General features: G+C 38.8%; 1 protein-coding gene across 3 annotated transcripts; it reads right to left on the minus strand.

The window, feature by feature from the left end:
• Positions 1-16344: 16344 nt before the first annotated feature.
• Positions 16345-20156, minus strand: LOC106384810 (NADPH--cytochrome P450 reductase 2-like). Of its 3 annotated transcripts, XM_048750487.1 has the most exons (15): positions 19680-20154; positions 19532-19591; positions 19151-19227; positions 19015-19072; positions 18866-18949; positions 18728-18764; positions 18584-18653; positions 18313-18498; positions 18136-18228; positions 17849-18071; positions 17547-17782; positions 17369-17465; positions 17055-17282; positions 16744-16980; positions 16345-16670 (listed from the first exon to the last, which is right to left on the minus strand). In XM_048750487.1, the coding sequence occupies exons 1-15, from the start codon at positions 20043-20045 to the stop codon at positions 16590-16592; spliced, it is 2133 nt and encodes a 710-aa protein (XP_048606444.1). In that variant the 5' UTR covers positions 20046-20154; the 3' UTR covers positions 16345-16589. The 3 variants fall into 3 exon arrangements, with proteins under 3 accessions (XP_048606444.1, XP_048606445.1, XP_048606443.1); XM_048750488.1 differs by having other exon boundaries at positions 17193-17282; positions 19015-19227; positions 19680-20156; XM_048750486.1 differs by having other exon boundaries at positions 19015-19227; positions 19680-20155.
• Positions 20157-22514: the final 2358 nt, after the last annotated feature.

Below are 22514 nucleotides of genomic sequence, written 5' to 3' on the forward strand. Positions count from 1 at the left end.
CTTGTTTAGGATGATGTCCTCTGATTCCACTAGGTCTCGAATGAAGTTGAACTTGGTAGCTATATGCTTTGTCTTTTCGTGATTGACTGGATTTCTTGCTAAGGCTAGTGCACTCTGAGAATCACAGTGTAGGTTAATACTTTGTTGTTTGAATCCTAACTCTGAGCATATTTCTTTTAGCCACATTGCTTCTTTAGCTGCTTCATTCATGGCCATGTACTCTGCCTCTGTGGTAGATAGAGCCACCACTGATTGTAGGCAAGATTTCCAGGAAATAGTATTGCCTCCAAATTTAAATACATAGCCTGTAACTGAGCGTCTCCTGTCTATGTCTGTAGCATAATCTGAATCTGAATATCCTTCCACGTGTAAAGTATAATGTTTCTTGAATGTTAGGTTGGAATCCGTCGCTCCCTTTAAGTACCTTAGAACCCACTGAACTGCTTTCCAGTGTTCTCTTTCTGGTTTACTCATGAAACGACATACATAGCTCACTACAAAACCTAGGTCAGGTCTAGAGCCTACCATAGCGTACATAAGACTCCCCACGACACTAGCATACTGAACCATTTCCATATGTGAAGCTTCTACTTTCCACTCATCCTCTGTTAGACTCCTCAGTTTGAAATGTGACGCAGTAGGAGTATTCACAAGCTTAGCGTCCTACATTCCAAACGTCCTTAGGAACTTTTCAATGTAGTTACTCTGAGATAGGATCAGGGTTCCTTTCTCTCGATCTCTTGTAATATCCATGCCCAATATTCTTGAGGCTTTTCCCATATCCTTCATCTCAAATTCTCCACTAAGTTTTTCCTTAAGTTCTTTTATCACCTTTTTGTTTCCTGATGCGATTAACATGTCATAGACATATAGAAGTAGATAGATAGTCTTCTCCGTTTGAACATCTCTCCTGTAGACACACAGGTCCTTGCTGCAGCGCTCAAACAACTGATCCTTCATGAAATTGTTGAACCGATGGTTCCATCTTCTTGGGGATTGTTTTAAGTCGTACAAAGACTTTCTCAACAGGCAAACTTTGTTCTCTGTTCCTAGCTTTATAAACCCCTTTGGCTGTTCCATTAGGATCCTTTCCTCTAGGCTTCCATGTAGAAAAGCAATTTTAACATCCATCTGCTCTAGTTCTAAGTTTAGGTTGACTATAATGCTGAGCATAAGCCTGATAGAGACATGTTTCACAACGGGTGAAAAGATTTTGTTGTAGTCAACCCCTTCAGTCTGAGAATAACCTTTAGCAACTAGTCTGCCTTTGTGTCGTTTATCCTCAACACCTGGGATTCCTGGCTTTATCTTGAATAGCCATCTGCATCCAACAAGCTTCGCCTTTGCAGGCCTGTCAATGAGATCCCAGGTTCTATTCTTTCTATGTGACTCCATCTCTTCTTCAGCCGCATTCTTCCATAACTTCCTTTGTGGGCTTCTCATTGCATCAGCATAGGACTTAGGTTCCTGAACTTCCAAATCCGCGATGACATTGAGCGCGTAGGCTACAAAATTTCCATCTTCGTAACGTGATGGAGGCCTCACGTTCTGTCTCCTTTCTCTATCTCGTGCCAATACATAGGTGACTAGTGATTCAGTGTCTGCATTCTCACTCTCTCCTTCCTCAACATGTTTCTGGTTATTAGAGCTGGTAGAGCTGTCAGACGATGACTCAGATGATGAGTCTTCTCCACCTTGATCAGGTGTATCTCCGAATTCGGAGGTATGAGAAGAACCCCTGATCAATTCATCACTGAATGATACTCTCTGCTTAGCTCGTTTTTCGCGTTTCTTGTCTTTCTCTTTTGCCAATTATGTGCTCTTCTTTTCTGTGGCAAGTGTGTGCTTATATAGCTCATCCTCATTAAAGACAACGTTTTTGCTTGTCCTACACCTCCCTTCATCCTCTATCCATACTCGATAACCTTTAGAGCCCAAAGGATATCCTACAAACACTCCCTTGATGGCTCTAGGTCCAGTTTTCTCTTTTGTCAATGAACATATGCGGAACATCCAAATGTCCTGGGATGTCCCAAATCAGGTTTGAAACCTGACCAAACTTCCTCAGGTAGCTTAAACTCCAAAGTAGAGTTATGTGACCTATTAATCAGATAGATTGCAGTCGCTGCAGCTTCTGCCCAAAAGCTTTGGTCTAAGCCTGATTCGGCTAACATACATCTCACCTTATCCATAATAGTTATGTTCATCCTCTCTGAAACCCCATTCTGCTGTGGAGTGTAGGTACAGGTTATGTGCCTCTTAATACCGACTTTCTTGCAGTACTCATCAAACAGCTTATTGCAGAACTCCAAACCATTATCAGTTCTTAAACATTTGACCTCCTTCTCTGTCTTAGTCTCAACTTCAGCCTTCCATTCTCTGAACTTAGAAAATACCTCATCTTTAGTCTTCAAAAAATAGATCCAGACTTTCTTTGAAAAGTCATCAATAAAAGTAACAAAGTACTTATTTCAAGCAAGACTGTCTGGGGTTGACGGAGAACCCCAAAGATCAGAGTGAACATACTCTAGAATCCCTTTAGTCACGTGCTTAGCTTTAGGAAAACTTAGCTTATGTGACTTACCAATTACACAATGCTCGTAGAAGTCCAACTCCTTAACATCCTTGTCAGTGATAAATCCATTCTTGACAAGTGTAGACATATTCTTGAGACTCATATGACCGAGGCGTGAATGCCAAACATTAGTCATATTCCTTTCAGGTCTAGATAAATTTGCCTCTCGTCTTAAAACTGTTCCTTGAAGATAATATAGTCCCAGATGATATCTCCCTGAGAGGACCCTTTTATCGTCGTTGTAGAAATTAACCATAAGGTCCTTGCCTTAATATCGACAGCCTGCTGTTTCCAACATTCCATATGAAATCAAATTTCTGCTCATATCTGGCATGTATCTGACTCCTGTTAAGATAACTAGAGACCCATCTGGATTGAGAATTTTAATCTTTCCAATTCCTTGAACGTTGTTGTGAGTGTTATTTACCATTAACACTTTACCTCCTTTGAATTCTTCCAAGTCAAATAGGAAGCTCTTGTCAGGTGTGATATGAAACGAGCAGCCTGAATCCATCACCCACTCGTCTTTAGTGTCTTGAGTGCTGACCCTTAGGATTAGAGGCTCTGCAGACTCTGCTGCCATGTTGGCTGAGTCCTGCGGTTTGAAAGATCTCTTCTCAGGGCACTCTCTCTTCCAATGGCCCTCTTTACCACATATGAAACATCCTTTGTTGTTTTTGTTGTTCCTAGGGCGTGACTTAGATCTTCCATTCCAGCTTTTGGATCTTCCTTTATAGGATTTTCCATTGCCCTTTCCAGATCGCTGGTCTGATCTTCCTCTATCAGCCACCATCAGACCTTCTGCACCTGACCTGGTAAACTTACCGCTCTCAATCAGTTCTCTCTCTTTGGACCTAGCGACCCAAGTGACCTCAGCTAGACTCAGTGTGTCTCTCCCATACTTGAGAGTCTCCTTGAGTTGATCATACTTGTTAGGTAGAGAACTTAGCAGTAGGATAGCTTGAACTTCCTCTGATACTTCAACTTGCAGGTTGTTTAAATCTGCCACTAACTTTAGGAAGTCATCCACATTCTCATCAATGGACTTTGAATCAGCCATCTTGAAAGTGTAGAACCTGAGCTGTAGATAAATCTTGTTGGGTAGAGAAGTCTCTGTGTACAAATTGTTTAGTGTACTCCACATTGCAGCAGCAGTTTCACAATGTTGGATTTTCCTCAATACTTTGTTCCCAACGTTCAGCACAATCAGGTCCTTGGTTTTCTCAGACTTTTCAAATTTTGCAGGGTCAATTGCAGGTGTGGGAGCAACAAGTCCAGCTAGCCCCTTTCCCGTGTCCTTTATCGCAGACTTGGGTTCATCCTTTTGATCAGAATTATCCTTTAAAAGCTTCTCATCGATGAGAATAGCTTTCAATCCGAGCACTCCAAAGTGCGCAAGCATTCTCACCTTCCATAGGGCAAAATCTCCATCACCCTCGAATCGATCTATATCCACGCGTTCCTTAGACGACACCATCGAAACAGGTACAGGATATATCTCTCTTCCTAAGCAACCTTTGAAAAAACTTGAGCTCTGGTACCACTTGTTAAGATTATTCTTGTTGCTTGCTTAGGTTTCAAGTTCGCTTTGACCTAGAACTAAACTGAAAATAATGACACAAGCAATTTAACGAGTTCCCGGCCCCCGGCGCGGTACGTCTCGTGGGAGAACTCCTGCTTCCAAATTCCACTAGATCAAAGAGTCTCTAACAACACCAAATCAGTGTGTGTTAGATAGTTCGGTTACAATAAGATCACCTTAAATTTAGCTAGACAATACAACAACTTAGTGTAAGAAGATAGACTTAAGCCTAAGTTATTTCTCCTTGTTGAAGTCTCTGTACTCTTGCTCTGTATGATTGATCTCATGTTGCTTGTAACCTTCTGTTGTTGCTTGTATCTGCCGTGACCTAACCATCATACTAACATTGCCTTATATATGCTTCGTATGTGTCAGTTGATGCAAGCTTGGAGTGGGTCTGCGCTGACTTAGCCCAAGGAGGTCTGCTTCTGCTGCCCCATCAGACTCTTCTGCGAAGCCCAAACTCTACACTTCACAAAGCTCTTTGCTTTTGTTGAATCCATTGATCCCTCGAAACAAAGACAAGACGATAAGTAAAACCATGTTAGAATCTAACAGTTGAGATTGATCTCTTATACAGACCTGTTCTTAAGCTATTGTGAGGAGAGATATGTGAACGTCTCTTGCCATGCCTTTGGCGTCACCACAAACATATACATAACCTCCTTGAGATATCATGCTCCATATATAACAAGCCTTGTCCATCATCTTGTGCTGTACATATTCTTTGGTAGGTCCTTCACGAGAGAAGGCAACACTTAGCTCCGGGAGTGCACCACTCTCAAGAAACAGCTGAAGCTCTTCCTCGTAGATGAAATCCTACATATATATATATGAGAATACTTGAGAAACTAGATTATGATTGGTTTGAGTTATTGTGAAAATGGCTTTAGTTACCATTCTGCGGTTTCTACATCCAAAGAACAAAATCGATGGTCCGAGTTCAACACCAAACTCTTCCAACGCAAGCCTTTCCTGAAGGAAACCTCTGAATGGAGCCAATCCAGTCCCTGGACCAATCATAATGATCGGTACCTTGGAATCAGTAGGAAGCCTGAAGTTTTATTGCCTAACAAATATAGGCGCTGAGGAACAGTTTTCACTCTTCTCATAAGCCACAGCACTCTGTCATTACAACACAAGAGTTCACATGTTTCAATTAAAAGTGGCACAAACAGCAAAAAGATCACACCGCCTATCGTTTTCGCTGAAGCTGTCTTACCGGCACTGGTTTTGCTTGAAGATGCGCATGAATGTACACCGACATACTTCTTAATAATAAAATATGTGGAGCCCTTCAAACACTCTGCTCGAGCACCCCAAAAGCACACCTTATCAGCGCATCTAATACACCAAACTGATTTATTGGATTTGGTAACTGTGTAGTGAAAGTTATGCTTCATTGCACATAACTCAAACCTCGCTTTCAAAACTGTTTTGTTGAGGAAAAGATCTCCTGTCTTGACCAATTCGACCAACGGACTCTTTGCCAATTTTTCTCTATTATATTTTTCAGAGTTGATGTTGTCAGCATCATAATCATCTCCATTAACTTCGCCTTGCTTCATCTTTCCTTTCTTCTTCTCGTTATGCTTGTCAGCATCATAATCATCTCCATCAACCTCACCTTGCTTCATTTTCCCTTTCTTCTTCTCGTATTGCTTAGCCCTCTTAACAATACTTGAAGTGGCTCCAATGTCACAAGGATTTTACTCCTTCTCTTCACTAATACTTGCATCAGTTGGCATCTTATTAAGATCAATGTCGACCTTATTTGGTTTCCTTGCTTTGTGATATATTGTGTTTTTGGCACATTATACGTATGTCTTACTAATAGTTTTCAAGGTTTTATCGAGTCTTTTTAATCCCTTTCGAGTCATAATAGGTCTAGAGTTGCATTGGATGGGAAATTGACCAGCTAGAGGAAACGAAGATAGAAAAGTATGATTTGGAGTGTTTCGCGCAGAACAGCCAACCGGAGCAGCCTGAGTGCATGCTCCAGCGACATAGATAAAAAATGAAGTTTCCAAATATTTCGGGATTTGCCTTAGATTTCCTATTTCTTTCCTCTAGCCGCCTGAGGCTCCTATATATATAGTTTCTTATTTATTATTTTAGACCTACCTTAGTTTTTACACAAGAAAAGACCTGAGAGAGCTTTGATTTTACCGATTGCTACTTGTATGGGAGAATGCCTCATCTATCTCATAGAGAAGATTATCCTGAACCCTCTGATTTCTTTGATCTGTTATATGCAGTATTATTCAGAAATCATGCTTCTCTGTTCATGTGTCATGTCTGAGTAGTCACCAAGTTAGTTTAGGGTTCTAGGGTTTTGGATTCGTGAGCTAAGCATAAATAAGTCATCTTGAGATTGTCTACATTCATATATGTTCTTATTGCTTGCATTGAACCGATCACTCAGTGCATGAATTAGGGTTAATCGATTTAGCTAGCCGTTAATTGATAACTTGACACGATTTGAATGAGCCTTGCATCCCTAGTCAGCGAGAGTAGATATTATGATGCATTATGAACATATCGGACTTGATCTCTAAGGCTTGCCATCGTATCTTGATCCAAACGAGAGTTTAGGCATTATGACCGATTTGCAAATGAATCAACACCAAGAGAGTGGGTTGATTCAATCAGAGTGATCCGAGTTTAGACTAGTTATAAACTGGACTTGAATAATTGCTTGGTTTGCAATGTCATAACTTGAGGAAGAAACCCTAGACTAGCGCCTTTAAATCAACGCAAAACAACCTAATCATGTTACTTGCTCTTTACGTTGTTGGGGTCGAAAACGGTAATTGTTAGGGTCGAAAACAGTTACGACGAAGTTGACGTCCAAATCCACACAAAATACAAGTATGTCTTTTCGCAACAAATCATGCTCGGTCAAGAGAACGTCGCAACGTATGTTCCCGAGATAAAGCTTCGTTCGAATTCTAATTAGATCGAACATAAGCCATCGGAAACATATCCAGACCGGTTTTGGATAGGTCCAAGTATGACGATCGGAACACGGACGAACCAAGCTCGGTCATTACGCTACTACCGCACAAGCTCGGTCATTACGCTACTACCTAGCGACCGAGCTCTTCCGAAACGTCGATACAACATTAGTCCATGCATTCTCATCTACCCTTCGATGTTATCTCCCGAAGACCGTAGCGAACCCATTTCACGTTTCCCGCCATTCTAAGTCATCGATCAAACTTTACGGTAAAAACCGCGGAAAGTTCGTTCTTTATCGAAAGAAGCCGTAATAAACGTTTTGAGTCAGGAGACGGCCCAAAGGGACCTAAGACATGACTCGAGGCCCAACTTACGATTTGTTAACCAACAGCCCGTAAGCCGCATGATGGTTTACGCTTGGTTCACGAAGAAAAATAAATGTCAGGTTTCCGCGGATAAATACGAAATTTTGAAGATAACTACGAAGATCGAAAAAAATGGAATATCTCCATTTTTATGCTATGGCGGCTTAAGTGCAGAAGACGAAAAGCGTAAACCGACCTAGGAGCCAGTATATAAGGAGTCCTAGGCGAGAGGCATGGGAGAGGACTTTTCTCAGAGCAAACTTAGCACTTAGAGCAATTAGGCATATTTTCGTTTTTGTTATTCTAGCTGCGACTCAACTAGGTTATTGCCGCCTTAGGGTTTTAGAACTAGGAATCTCGCCGACAGCTCTCGTAGCCCAGGCTCTTACCTTGTTGTAACGCTCAAACGCGAATTCGGAATAAGATCTACTTTGCTCTCTTTTCGATTTCTTATTCTTTATCGTTGTCATTCTTGTGTTCTGATTGCTTGGAGTGTGGTATTGGCAGATATCCGGGACCTCTGGGAAATTAGGGTTTTCCTAGTTTCCTTATTTAAACGGAAATCGACAGTGCGAATTTCTGTTCCCACAGTTTGGCGCTAAAAGGAGGGAGGGTACGGATCAATCTAACTCTCAACCACATCACGCTCAACCGGACATGTCAACTGACGACGCGGATAAAGTGCAGACTCCTCTTAACGGAAGCAGTGACACTGACCTCCACACTCCCGCAGCAGACGTATCCGCGGCCAATGCACCAGTAGCTCCAACGCCGAAAACCCCTCACGAATTTTTCATGCGAAGTATCGATGACCCTCGGGTCAATCCAACTGCCAGTCATCGCCCAGGAGATCACCAAAATCGTCGAATTAGCGGTGGTCGATCATCCTGCCATCCACAACGTGATCATGGGAACCCCATGGCTCAACGTCATGCAAGCCATTCCATCAACGTACCACCTGGGTGTCAAATTCCCGACCCCAAACGGAGTCGCAGCTATCTAGGGATGTCAGAAATAGTCGCGAATATGCTTCCTCGCGGAGCACAAGTTAAGGCAGATGACGACCTCTGAACGGCAAATCGCAAGCGCACGAAGATAGACAAATCTTCGACCAAAAACGTTTCAAGAAAAGACGATTTAACATCGTCTGCTGACGCAAACGCTTCAGGTGTCGAAACTCAACACGAGTCCGAAGCCGACACTACGACTCAACTGGAATATCCGGAAGAGAACGCTGACCCGGCCACAGTCATCACGATCAAGGCGGTCAGCACGGTGACAATCGCCGAGTAAAAACGCTCGCGGCATAAAATAGAACTACAAGATGGCTTGATCCTCGCAAGAGGTACGTAGGCAGCTCGTCGAAAGACGAGTTCAGCTATCCCCCTCTCTAAAGAGGGGGGGGGGGGAGTGGGTGCGTATACTCGTATACTCCCACATAGGAAAAGATGCGTTATTGTAATCGAGTCTTTTTAGAGATTTCGAAAATTTTTACTACAATATGCTTCGCTCCTTTTTAAGACACTTGCGCTTCAATTAACGCAAAAGTCTCAGAACGCGCTTAAAAAATCTACAAACGTTAAGACTCTTGTCAGCAGCTTCATACGGCCCAAAATCGCAAAACTATCCCTCTTCAGCACCGAAAATATACGTATAGTCTTCGAAATAACTGCGAGACGTCGCCAAGTTAAAAGTCGAGACGATACGAACAAATTGTCCGAACGCGACCACAAAAACCTTACACTCCATTTGTCGATTGGCCCCGACGAACACATCAGCCGTCTTAAACAAACGCAACTTGATCACTCTTTTGATTTTCGAACGTCCAACACAAGGACGAAAGCGCGCTACAAAAAAAATCCAAAATTTTGGTCTAGCACTTCCAGTTGGCTTAAAAATTGTCTCTGGAGAGATGCTCGATTCGTACCATACAAGTCATATAAGCCGAGAACCTATCGAGGACTTTAAATCGGTACGAATCAGGTAGAAATCGCAACAGAAAAATCGATAGCCGGCTAGTCACCGCACAAACCTTAAAACCGAGAGTAAACCTAGGTCTTGCCCTAAACCCATCGCATTGATCTCAGACATCTCAAAGACATGATATCTAAACGATACGGGATCCTAAAACATGTCCCTCCGTTCATATCTCAACTTTCCCAAAAGTTCGTAAGAATAAATAATTTTTATGAAAACTCACGTCTCAAACAAACCAATAAATTAAACGCCTCAACGAAGTTAAATATGAGAAAGCAACTCATGCTTACTTCAAACCTACTCGAAACAAAGTAACTCAAACAAACATCCATTATATATATAAACTGCATAGCGGTAGGGGTTCAAAGCCACCAACGGCCAGTCCCGATAAAAATAAAAGTGGCCAAAACAGGCCCATACAAAGTTCGAGGGCCACACTCGGCCGGACATATATGAACGAAGGCCACACTTAGCTGCAGAATACTAGATAAGGGAAAAACTTCTTCCCGTCAAACACTCACCTCTCAGAGATCAAAGTTAAAATTCCCGGACAAGGAAGCTCCAAATGCATCCGCAGGATAGTTCACTTCCTCATCGCCACTGGCGAACTCGGTCGTGGTCTCTACCGTATAAGGAGAAACCGGGATGGGATCCCAGAATCCATGAATCCTCCCGTCGATCGGAGAAATGAGCGTCTCAGCGTGAGCATGATCCTTCATGCCGCCCTTCATTAACTCCATCTCCCTCTCGAAAACGTAATCATCCGCCCACGTCTTCCAAAGGCTCCCGACTGAACCGCGACACTCACGGAAGTCGCCCAGTGAGTTGAAAGAATCCTTGAGGTTCCCGTACTCAACCTGGAATTGAGAGGCGCGAGTCTTCATCACCTCGACAATCTCCCTCTTGCCCTTCTGTTCCGCCCTACGAACAGCCCTGGCATGATCACGAGCGAGTTGAGCATCTCGCGCCAACATCTCGTCTCGCATGCGAGCAAGATCCTTCTTCGCCTTCTCCGCTTTAAAGCGATAGATCATGGCATCTCTATGGCTCGCCTCAATGGCCGATCCAAGCAAGTTCAAGCCCATTAAAACCGATTGACACGTTATAAGAAAAAAAATATATATACGCTTGAAATGATCGTCAAAAGTTTTAAAGCCTATACCCCGTTGATGATACGAGATCCTTCCGCGCGACTTTCGGCCTCCCCAACTCGTTCGTGGCCAGAGGAGTATCGAAGCCCGAGGGAAGGCCAGCGAATAAATCATCAAAGTCCAGAATAGGGACCTCGCTCGTACCGCTTCCATCGCCGAAAGCAAGGTCCGGATCCCATCTTGGAAGCATGCAATCGTCCACCGAAAACTCCAGGTCGTCGAGGTCAATATCTTTCCCCTTCGAAGAATTCAGCCCCGTCGCAACCGTGGGAGCAGCTTCGGGACCTTGGTCATCAGGCTCGGAATCACTCCCTGTTTCCCCGCCCAAAGCAGGACTATGATGTACAAACCTCAACGCCTTTCGAACTCTCTTCGGCGTAAAGGAACTCCAGAAGAAAGGACCGTTCCTGAGCAGATCCCTCACCGCGATAATGTCCTCACCGCAAGGGGATTGATGAAGGGACAATCGTTCAGCAACCTCTGGAACAATGGGATACAACTTTTCTCGACAGACGTAGCGTCCACACGAACGAAGAAGAAAAATTTTCTTCCACGAGTTGAAGTTAGAAGTAAACCCCTTAACCACTGACATGAAGTTCCGAGGGACCAGCCTGTACTTGTTCGTATCCTTGATGATCTGCAACCTGAGAAGCGCTTCGAAATGATCGACGGTAAGAGAGAGACCATGCTCATAGCTCAGGATCAGGACTCCAATGAGGTGCTGGATGCCAAGGGGATTCAGTTGGCTTATCGCCACCCCGAAACGATCCAGCACACGGACGATAATTTCGGGAATCGGGAACCACAAACGATAGCGCACTACGAATGCTTCGTAACAAGTAAAGTAACCCTCCGTTGGACTACTAGCGCGCTCTCCTTGACGAGGAACCCTGAACTCCACCGCATCCGAAATATGGTAGAACGACTGCATGACCTCGAGGAATTCGCTAGTACTCCTACTTGGTGCACCTTCCTCGACCGGGCGACGGTTCATGACCGGGAACGATTTCTCTTTGGGAGGCGTGATCGAACCATAACACGCCACCCACCATGCCTCGTTCTCGGCCGGGTCTACCGAATGAGGAACGAATTCTATCTTCGGCACACGGAGCTCTTCAGAAACGCTCGCGGGCAAGGACCCTTTCTTCGAACTCCTTTTCTTACTCGACATCTCGTGTTTTTCTTTTTTGTTTTATCAAGAAGGAAATAATAGAGAGAAAGAAAAAGAAGAAAGAATTTTTCAAGAAACTTCTCTATGAGAATGAGTAAGTGTAAAGATTGTGAAGAAATTACCTCCCTTCTTATAGGCATGAGAAATTACTATTTCCTTGCAGATTTTCGGACACGAACTTCGCCCAAATACACCAATCTCATCCGAACTCGCCATACCGCACGTTGGGATCTCAGTAGAAATCCATGATCCTAACACGCTGGGGGGCTAACTGTTGGGGTCGAAAACGGTTACGACGAAGTTAACGTCCAAATCTCCGCAAAATACAAGTATGTCTTTTCACAATAAATCATGCTCGGTCAAGAGAACGTCGCAACGTATGTTCCCGAGATAAAGCTTTGTTCGAATTCTATTTAGATCGAACATAAGCCATCGGAAACATACCCAGACCGATTACGGATAGGTCCGAGTATGACGATCGGAACAGGGACGAACCAAGCTCGGTCATTACGCTACTACCGCACATGCACGCTGTCCGGTCACTACGTAGCGACCGAGCTCGAGCCGAAGCTCGGTCCCTAGCGACCGAGCTCTTCCGAAACGTCGATACGACATTACTCCATGCATTCTCGTCTACCCTTCGATGCTATCTCCCGAAGACCGTAGCGAATCCATTTCACGTTTCCCGCCATTCTAAGTCATCGATCAAATTTTACGGAAAAAGCCACGGAAAGTTCGTTCTTTATCGAAAGAAGCCGTAATAAACGCTTTGAGTCAGGAGACGGCCCAAAGGGACCAAAGACATGACTCGAGGCCCAACTTACGATTTCTTAACCAACATCCCGTAAGCTGCATGACGTTTTACGCTTGGTTCGCAAGGAAAGATAAATGTCAAGTTTCCGCGGATAAATACGAAATTTTGAAGATAATTACGAAGATCGGAAAAAAATGGAATATCTCCATTTTTATGCTATGGCGGCTTAAGGGCAGAAGAGGAAAAGCGTAAACCGACCTATGAGCCATTATATAAGGAGTCCTAGGCGAGAGGCATGGGAGAGGACTTTTCTCAGAGTAAACTTAGCGCTTGGAGCAATTAGGCATATTTCCGTTTTTGTTATTCGAGCTGTGACTCAACTAGGTTATTGCCGTCTTAGGGTTTTAGAACTAGGAATCTCGCCGACAGCTCTCGTAGCCCAGGGTCTTACCTTGTTGTAACGCACAAACGCGAATTCGGAATAATATCTACTTAGCTCTCTTTTCGATTTCTTATACTTTATCGTTGTCATTCTTTTGTTCTGATTGCTTGGCGTGTGGTATTAGCAGATATCCGAGACCTCTGGGAAATTAGGGTTTTCCTAGTTTCTTTATTTAAACTGAAATCGACTGCGAATTTTGTTTTCCACATACGTTATTTACTTCGTTAAAAACCCCCACTCCGTTTTAGCTAAATTTTGATCCCAATAAGATAAAATGTGAACTGGTCCTCTGAAATTGAATCTAAAGATATTTCAACTACACTGTTAACTTGACAGTAGACAAAGATCCAATTTTAGTGTATCACTTTGCTTTATAGCTAACACACAATCGAGTTGACTGATGTTTCTTACAAAACCCTAGAAAATTTTGAACTTGCCGTGAGTGTCCTGATGAATTAATCAACCCAATAGGTAGATAACTCAACTCCAAATCGGCATCCGTTTCTTCATAACCAAAATCTTCTATAACGTTTTTTTGTAACTCTTTCAGAGAGGACTTCAATTCCAAAGCAAGTAACCTTCCCCCTTTCTTTTCATCAACATTAAAACTCCAACCTGAAGCTATAACCAATTCCCAAACACCACATGAAGCATAGATATGAATCATGGTAGAAATAATGTGAAATTTTTCTGAAAATTTTGTGAACAATCAATGGAATATAGGAGACTGCGTGAGAAGAAGGTTTACAACGTTTTTTTTTTGGGGGGGGGGGGTTTCAATCGATTTTTCAAAATACGAAAGTGAATATTTCCAAATATTTTTTTCCATATTTTTCGGAACTGATTATTCTTATCCGTAGAATACAATTAATCTGTAGAAATCGGTTTTTATAGGTTTTTAGAATTATAGTAATGTGTAGATTTTGATTTCTATAGGTTTTAGATTTACATTAAATCTATAGAAGTCGGTTTCTACATGTGTTTAGATTTATCGTAATGTGTAGATTATGATTTCTGCAGATTTTAGATCGGTAGGTTAAGCGTAGAATGCGTATTCTAAATATATTTAGAATACTCTTATTTTCGTAGATTACGTATTCTAAACATTGTAGATTCAATGAAAAAATGGATTTCGTTTTCTACTTCGTAGAATGTCAATTCTACTTTATTTAGAATAGAATCTCAAATTATGATTTAAACATTTTTAGAACTGAAAAAAATACCACTAAGTTAATATAGGTATTTTATTAGAAGTTACTATTTTTCCAATGTTTTGTTTGTAAAACTATTTATTTAATTTTTTTTTCAAAATTATTAAAGGGTATTATAAACAAAATTGATATAAAATAGATATTAGTCTTAAAGGACATAGTTACCATTTTTTTTTGTCTAAAAAACAATTTCCCCATTTTTATTTCCCTTTGGTCAATGGGTAATAAATCCCTTATATATTAAATCAGAAACATTGTATTAAATGCATTCACACTGTAATAGACACGTGACAACCTCACAATGATTTGATAAAAAATGTGTTAACGCGTTCACACTATATTCTTAAATGTGTTCACACTATATATTTCATATTTTTTAATATAAAACTCACATGCATGGTTCCAATAAAACTTTGGATTTTTCGGTTCGAATCAAAACAAATAACGAATCAAAAGCTAAACTATATATATATATATATTATTTTTATTGTTTACGGATAAATTTAGGCAAAATATTTATAAATTTTGATTTGATTCTTTATCCGTTTTGATTTGAACCAAAAATTATGGATATCCGTAACTCTACGAAGCAAATCAAATACTAAAATACAATTAAAAAAAATCACAAATACCTATATTTTTAGGAACAAATATCTAATTCGATCTGTTATATGCATATATATACATATATGTACATGATTATATATATATATATATATGTTATATATATATATGTTATATATATTATAGTTTATATAAGTTTTACAATATTTTTATGAGTTAAATTTATTATATTAGGTATTAAAATTTAAAAAGTTAAATAATATTTTATTTTTGTAATAAAATGTTATTATTAAAATTTTCAATTATTTTTAAAATTTTATTTTATCTACGGATCAAATCGGATATTCTTTAAAATTCTAAATCATTTCGGATATTCAGGTGGCTAAAGATTGAATCGACTTGAATGCCTCCAAATACCCGGATATTCGATATGTGCCTACCTCTATTTACGGATACAATTTATTTTTCTTTATATGAAAAAAATTCACTTATGTCAAGGCCTTTTTTAATTTTTTATTAATTTTAATTTTATCTTTCATATATTATTTTGAACAAAAATGTCATTTAATATTAATTAACAACATCTTTATATATTTGTCAACTATTTTTATATACTTTTACATACACATACATGTGCACCTTGATGCGAGCAACTCGTGACTAAGTATTTATCACAACTGAAGTATCTATTTATTTGGAAGTTGAAATATTTTTTTCTTAATGTTTCTTTCACTACTGACCAAATTGTAGTAAAATGATTTGTCTTAATAATTTTCATTTCTTTTTCATGAACTATTATCCGTTTACAAACTATGATATGAAACCATTGGTTCGATATGAAGACTATCTAAAATTCATAACATGAAAATAAACAAATAATAGTAATTTTTGATTTTTCCCGAAAAAACTAAAAAATCAAACATTCTAATCGAATAATTCAAAATAAATATTAATTTAAAATAATAGTTATATTTTAGGAGATTAAAAACCAAAAAAATAATTTAAAACCGGACCGATATCTGGATTAAATAGATTTAATGTGTTTTTATTAAAAATAACGAAACTAATAATTATTACCTAGATATGCTACTATTCCTAGAACTTTTACATATTATAGAAATACAGTCGTGCTTCTTTCTCAAAAGCAATACAGATAGAAAGAAACATATACTATCGTTTATGCAATAGTAATCCCTTATTTGACTTTTGTTAACTAATTTTTTGTAGAAAATAGAAATGATTAAAAAGGACTAATTGATGAGAAAAAAGAAACACAATATGCAAATAGAAGTTGGAAGAGGAAAGAAACATGTTATTGTTGGAAAGCTTTTTCTCCACCAACTTAACGTATCAATATAACTCATGTTGTTAAACTCTATGCTCCCACCTCACCCTACCACACCATACCATTCGGTCCATTCATCTCATGTCTCTTTTCTCAACCACCAAAAGGCACTTCCGAACCAGCTAGAGAGTTTCAGCAAAATGCTCCTTCATCACATCATTATCAATCATTTGGCTATGGAGGCATATAATCCACAAGAACATGGAGATAATACTTGTCCCAAAATGTTGCTTGCTACATGAAATATCCATACCAAAGGGACAGACTTTGTATATAACATAACTGTTTCACAAATACCCATCTCACACCATATGCAAATTTTATTTGTATATAACAAGAGTTTATAAATAAAAAAATAGAATTTGTCAAAATATATGAAAAGAAAAATAGAAACTCATTTCGTCTGCGATCACAAACTTAATGATCATCTTGATGTGGCATCTCTGTGCCGTTTACATATACAATATATTACACAGTGAATGTGTGATTCGTTACCATACATCTCTCAGATATCTTCCACTCATTTGCAAATTCTTCACAAAGCTCTCTGCTTTTGTTGAATCCATTGATCCCTGGAAACAAAGACAAGACGATAAGTAAAACCATGTGAGAATCTTACAGTTGAGATTGATCTCTTATACAGACCTGTTCTTGAGCTATTGTGTGGAGAGATTTGTGAACGTCTCTTGCCATGCCTTTGGCGTCACCACAAACATATACATAACCTCCTTGAGATATCATGCTCCATATATCACAAGCCTTGTCCATCATCTTGTGCTGTACATATTCTTTGGTAGGTCCTTCACGAGAGAAGGCTACGCTTAGCTCTGAGAGTGCACCACTCTCAAGAAACCGCTGAAGCTCTTCCTCGTAGATGAAATCCTACATGTATATATGAGAATACTTGAGAAACTAGATTATGATTAGTTTGAGTTTTTGTGAAGTGTCTTAGTTACCATTCTGCGGTTTCTACATCCAAAGAACAAAACTGATGGTCCGAGTTCAACACCAGACTCCACCAACGAAAGCCTTTCTTGAAGGAAACCTCTGAATGGAGCCAATCCAGTTCCTGGACCAATCATAATGATCGGTACCTTGGAATCAGAAGGAAGCTTGAAGTTTGATTGCCTAACAAATATTGGCGCCGAGGAACAGTTTTCACTCTTCTCATAAGCCACAGCACTCTGTCATTACAACACAAGAGTTCACATGTTTCAATAAAATATTTCACAAACAGCAAAAATATCACACTTGTTTTTTTTTTTTTTACCTTCATCCAAGTGGAACACACTCCCTTGTGAATCCTCCCTGTTGGCATCTTCTCATAGACAAGTGCACATGTGACATGGATTCTAGTTTCAGCAATCCTATGCAAAGTAAACAGGACAATGTGTCATCAATACACTAGAACTACTCTACGAGATAATGAGAAGAAGTACTCTACTCACTTGGGAGATGATGATATTGAGTAGAACCTAGGCTGCAACCTCGGAGCGACTGCAGCAAAGAAGACACCTAGTGGCGGCTTGGCTGAAGGAAACTCAGCCATCACCTCCAGGAGACTTCTTTTACTCTCTACTATCCACTTTGAATATTCATCCTTTCCAGCAGGGGAAGCAAGGTGTTTTAATCGCTCTGCTTCTGTAGGATCAGATGTATGAGCTGCCAAAGCAACCAAAGCTGACTGCAAAGAAAGCAATTGAGTTTTGAATACAAACGAACGTGATGATAATAAACCAAACCAACCAACCTTCTTAGGAGAACTCAAAAGACATGCATATCGTGTAAGCGCTGTTCTCAAGTTGCAAGGAGGGAATGGAGGAGGAAGCGAGCTGCTGATTGGCGTGCCGTCTTCTTTATCAGAGTGAAGGGAGAAATAAGTATCAGGTGACATGTCCAGCAACCTAAGCGCTTCCTCCACGGTTTCGTTTAAATTGTCACAAAGCACACCAACATGATCTCCAGTTTCATACCTGACAAACAAAAAAAATACATTCAAGACTATGCCCTCTGATACTGTAACAAGTAAGAACTCACGTCAGTCCACTTCCGGCAATGTCAAACTCCAAATGTGTGCATGAACGGTCAGACTCTGGTGTATGAAGCTCCCGTCTTACAGCTACATTTGCTCTTTAAACACACAGAAAACAAAGCACCGATTAAGATCAACTGATAAGACAGATTATAAGAGAAAGAAAGAAGAATCTTGGGCACCTGTAAGGATGCTGAGCATCAAACACGACGTGACCATTCCCGTTAGCCAAGTGTTTCTCACTCAACGCATCTTCAGAGCTGTGAATAGAAACTCTGTACTCCAACACAGCTGCAGTGTACGGTGTCACAGCTGTATCACCTTCTTCCCTCAGCAATGTATCTAATTCGGGCCACAATGCTTCTCTCCTGCAAGAGACAACAAACTGAGTTCAGAAAGAACGAAAAAACATATGTCCAAACAGCAATAGAAGGGGAAAAAAAAAGTGAATACCATGCGGTAAAGTCATCTTCAATACACTGATCATCATCTCCAAGACCAACATGTACAAGACGCTGTGCACCTGAGAAAACCACTCATCATCAATTTAGAAAAACAATCAAGATTAGAGCGGAGAGAGCAAGACAAGAAACGAACCTTGTTCAACAAGGATGCCATCTACAACTTTGGCAACCTGCAAACACACAGATTTACAACAACAACAAAAAATATTAGCTCGGTCAAAAAGTAATGAAAGGAAAAAAATAAAATAAAGATTTTTAAATTATTTAAAACCTTATTAAAATGTTCGTATTGTCTGTTTCCTAAACCAAACACACCGTACTTCAAGTTCTTAAGCCATTCTCCTCTGTCACTCCCCTGTAACCACACATGTGATGAATGAGACAACTTCAGAAACAAGAGAATGAGAATGAAAGACTAACCTCGGTGAACCATTTGTAGAATCTCGCTGCATTATCTGTAGGCTCACCATCTCCGTATCTACACACCAAGATTTTTAAATCAAGATCAGCCACAAGAGAATGAGAGAAGTTTCGATCAAGAACTAATAAAACTAACGTGGCTAAGAAGAAGAAAGCCACATCCTCCTGCTTTAACTTCTCCTCGTACTCATCATCATCAGCCGCGTAATCATCCTGTTATAACAAATCAATTACCAGATAAAAAAAACTACAAAAAAAGCACCAAGCTTTCCAAAAGGGTGCTCCCTCCTTAAGATATAGTTTTAGAATTTTTATAAATTAAAAAAATAAAATTACAGTACCAAAAATAAAGCATACTACTTAAATATATAATTTACACACAATAAATTATTATATATAGTAAATGATTTAATTAATATATACAAAACTAGTAAATGTGGGTTATAAATTTTTTGTAAAACAAATAAAAAATTCAAAACTATTATATTAATGGAAGGGAGGGAGAGTATTATTATACCAAATCAACGATCTTGAATCTAGTCTTCTCGTATCTTGCTCTAGCTTCTTCTCCTAAAGCCTGGAAACATTCAAAAGTGATTTAACTTTTAACTACTTTTAACTACATCATCATTATGAATCACTGCAAAGACTCTACATACACACACCTTAGCAAAACCTTCGGCAGTTCCTGTCTGTGTTCCGAAAAAGATGGTGACTTTCTTCCGACCATCGTCAACTTCATCCTCACGAGGGGGTTTGATCACTAACGGCTTAAGCGGCTCGCCGGGTTTGGAGTTCCCGGCGCTGGATCTTCGCCAGACGAGCAGGACGATGCAGCCGATGAGAATTGCTATTGAAGTGGTTATAATCATGGCGAAGTTACGATTCTCGATGAGCATAGAGGTTAGTTCCGCGGCGACTGACTCGTAAGCTGAGGCATTGGCCGGGTCGGAGACGACCACTGGTTCTCCTTTAATGATGGCGGACATGAGATCGAAGGGAGAAGAAGAAGAAGAAGAAGAAGAGGACATGGCGTGTAGGTGTGCCTAGACGAAGAAGAAGATCTCTCTCTCTCTCTCTATCTCTCTCTAAATTGGTTAGGTGTGGTGTGGGTGAGGAGAGACTCCTGTGAGAGAACATAATATGAACACGAAGATGAAATATATAGTATTATATATAAATTTATTAAAACAATTATTATTTTATATTGGTGATGGAAATGTGAAATTATAATTAATTACAAAGCGATCACCAAACCAGACCGGTCAAACCGATATTCCGCGTTTTATTTTTTAACCATGGTTAATTTATGTTTTATTTCATATAGCTCCTGGTATTCTATTGAGCCAATATCTATCCGACCATTGTGGCCTTGGACCCATAGAAAGTCTTGAGTCGGTCAAGCTTGTTGGTTGGACAAATATGACATGAACTTTTTTACTCTCTTTTATTTTAGCAAACAGTTTCATGTTACATTCTATGTAATATAACATAAAGCATACTAGATACTGTACAGTAATATTATATCATTCAAAAGACAGGATGATATTAACTAAAGATTTGAAATGAAGTATAGTAATTAGTAAGAAGGCTCATAGCGCAGACATGTAGTGAGATGGTCAATCACTCGCATGTCAAAGTTGTTTTAAATTTATTTTTAAAATAGCTCGACCAAATACTTGGGAGTGGCCAAATTTGGTCGAGCTATTTTAAATTTAGAAGATCTTTGAAACCGTGAGATGATCAAAATATAAGGTTAGTAAATAACGCTTTTCTTGGTAATGGAATATGAGTTCATACTGTAATGTAAAACTAGATTTCTATCCGCGCAACCGCGCGGGTTTTTGTTTTCATTTATTTTTATATAAACATTTTGTTTTCAATTCTAAATTGGTATATATTATAATATATATATGTGTTTATCAATTTTTAAAACATAATAAGTGTACGGTATATTTTTTTATTGAATAGATTATTTCAAACTTTCACATGCATTTGTATCTTCTTCTATATATATATTTTCAGATTATTATTTCATTATTAAAATTGTAACTATATATATATAGATTAGTAAAATATTGTTTATTTGTCATATTCAAAAATATTGTAACATTTCACAAATTTAGAAAATTTATAAAAAAATAAATTTTTCGCTTCATAGATTTATATTATCGAGTAAATAATTAAACATTTAGTTTTGTTTAATTTTTAAAATAAATATATAGTTAATTTGTTTTCATTGGTTTAAGGTAGTAGATATTAATCATTGTTAGATAATATGATTTTTTTATTTAAAAAAATATTTATAATTTTAAAGGTTAACATCGACAAATATTTAAATAATTAACATATGGAGGTATAGTATTACAACATTAAATTATATCTATTTAATTTATACTATCTATAAATCCAATGGATCATCTATTGTTTAAATTCAATTATTGATAGCCCAATAAAAATTTCTGGTAGACCTAAAATTTAAATGATAAGATTAGAGATTAAATGTAACATGAATTTCTAAGAATAGGTTCATTAGGTCAATTTTTTAAAAAATTATATATGAATCAAAGTTGTGAATATATAAGATAATGTGTTGGAACATGCAGCTGCTAAGACGCTAATTTGAATTATGTTACTATATATATAGACTGAGACTAGGCATAATAAATCACCACTCGATTATCATAGCTTGGTTCTAAACGATTTCAATATCGTGATCCTGCCAACACAAGAGATTTCATACACGTGATTTTAACGTCTCATCCCATAGCACATGCCAATAACTAATACCTAAAACCAAGTTTTCATCTTTACGAAAATACATCCCCAAAAAAGAAATAAAAAATGTGAACTGTGAAGATATAAATTAAAACCATAAAACTTAATTTTTGTTGGTCTTGAATCTAGAAATAAGAAATTTGAAAAATATATTACTATTCCTTTGTAATTTTCAGTTTTGTTGTCATCGAACTTTTCTGCTATTTATACAAACCGGTTTGTAAAGAGACAGCAGTGAGTTATGTTAGGCTCAAATTGCAAATGAGATAAGAGGCAACAAAAAGCCCACCTAGCGGAAGCTGATAGCGGATGAGGTTTCCAACATTTGGTGGTCGATAGGAAGCTGTCGATCATATGAATCCAACACTTTCCACGTGGACACACATTAACCATTTGGTTCCTTTTTTGTCATCTGCAGAATCTATATACTATTAAAAATTTAATAAGTAATCCTAAAAAATCTACCTATAAAAGTTGTTTAGACTCTTTACTAGATTAACATTTTTTCGCTCTTCCCTTATATTTCTCTAACTATATCATAATAAATGATTTTATTTATTTTTTGATTTTTTGCCTTTTAATACACCTAATTTTAATAGATCCAATATATAATATCAAAGCAAATTAATTGAAATCGGCCAGTTATGATTTGTGCTTAGTTTGGTTTACTTAATTTCAAAACTAAATATATCTTAACATGTTCTTCTATCTTACGCCATTTA

Source organism: Brassica napus, chromosome C3 (genome assembly GCF_020379485.1).
Source record: "Brassica napus cultivar Da-Ae chromosome C3, Da-Ae, whole genome shotgun sequence".
NCBI classification, from domain to species: domain Eukaryota; kingdom Viridiplantae; phylum Streptophyta; class Magnoliopsida; order Brassicales; family Brassicaceae; genus Brassica; species Brassica napus.

Coding starts and splice junctions, on each gene's coding strand:
- LOC106384810 (XM_048750486.1), bottom strand. CDS start 20,045: ATGTCCTCTTCTTCTTCTTCTTCTTCTTCTCCCTTCGATCTCATGTCC. Junction 18,950..19,014: donor TCTACAAATGGTTCACCGAG/GTTAGTCTTTCA, acceptor GTGTGGTTACAG/GGGAGTGACAGAGGAGAATG. Junction 18,072..18,135: donor ATTGCCGGAAGTGGACTGAC/GTGAGTTCTTAC, acceptor TTTGTTTGTCAG/GTATGAAACTGGAGATCATG.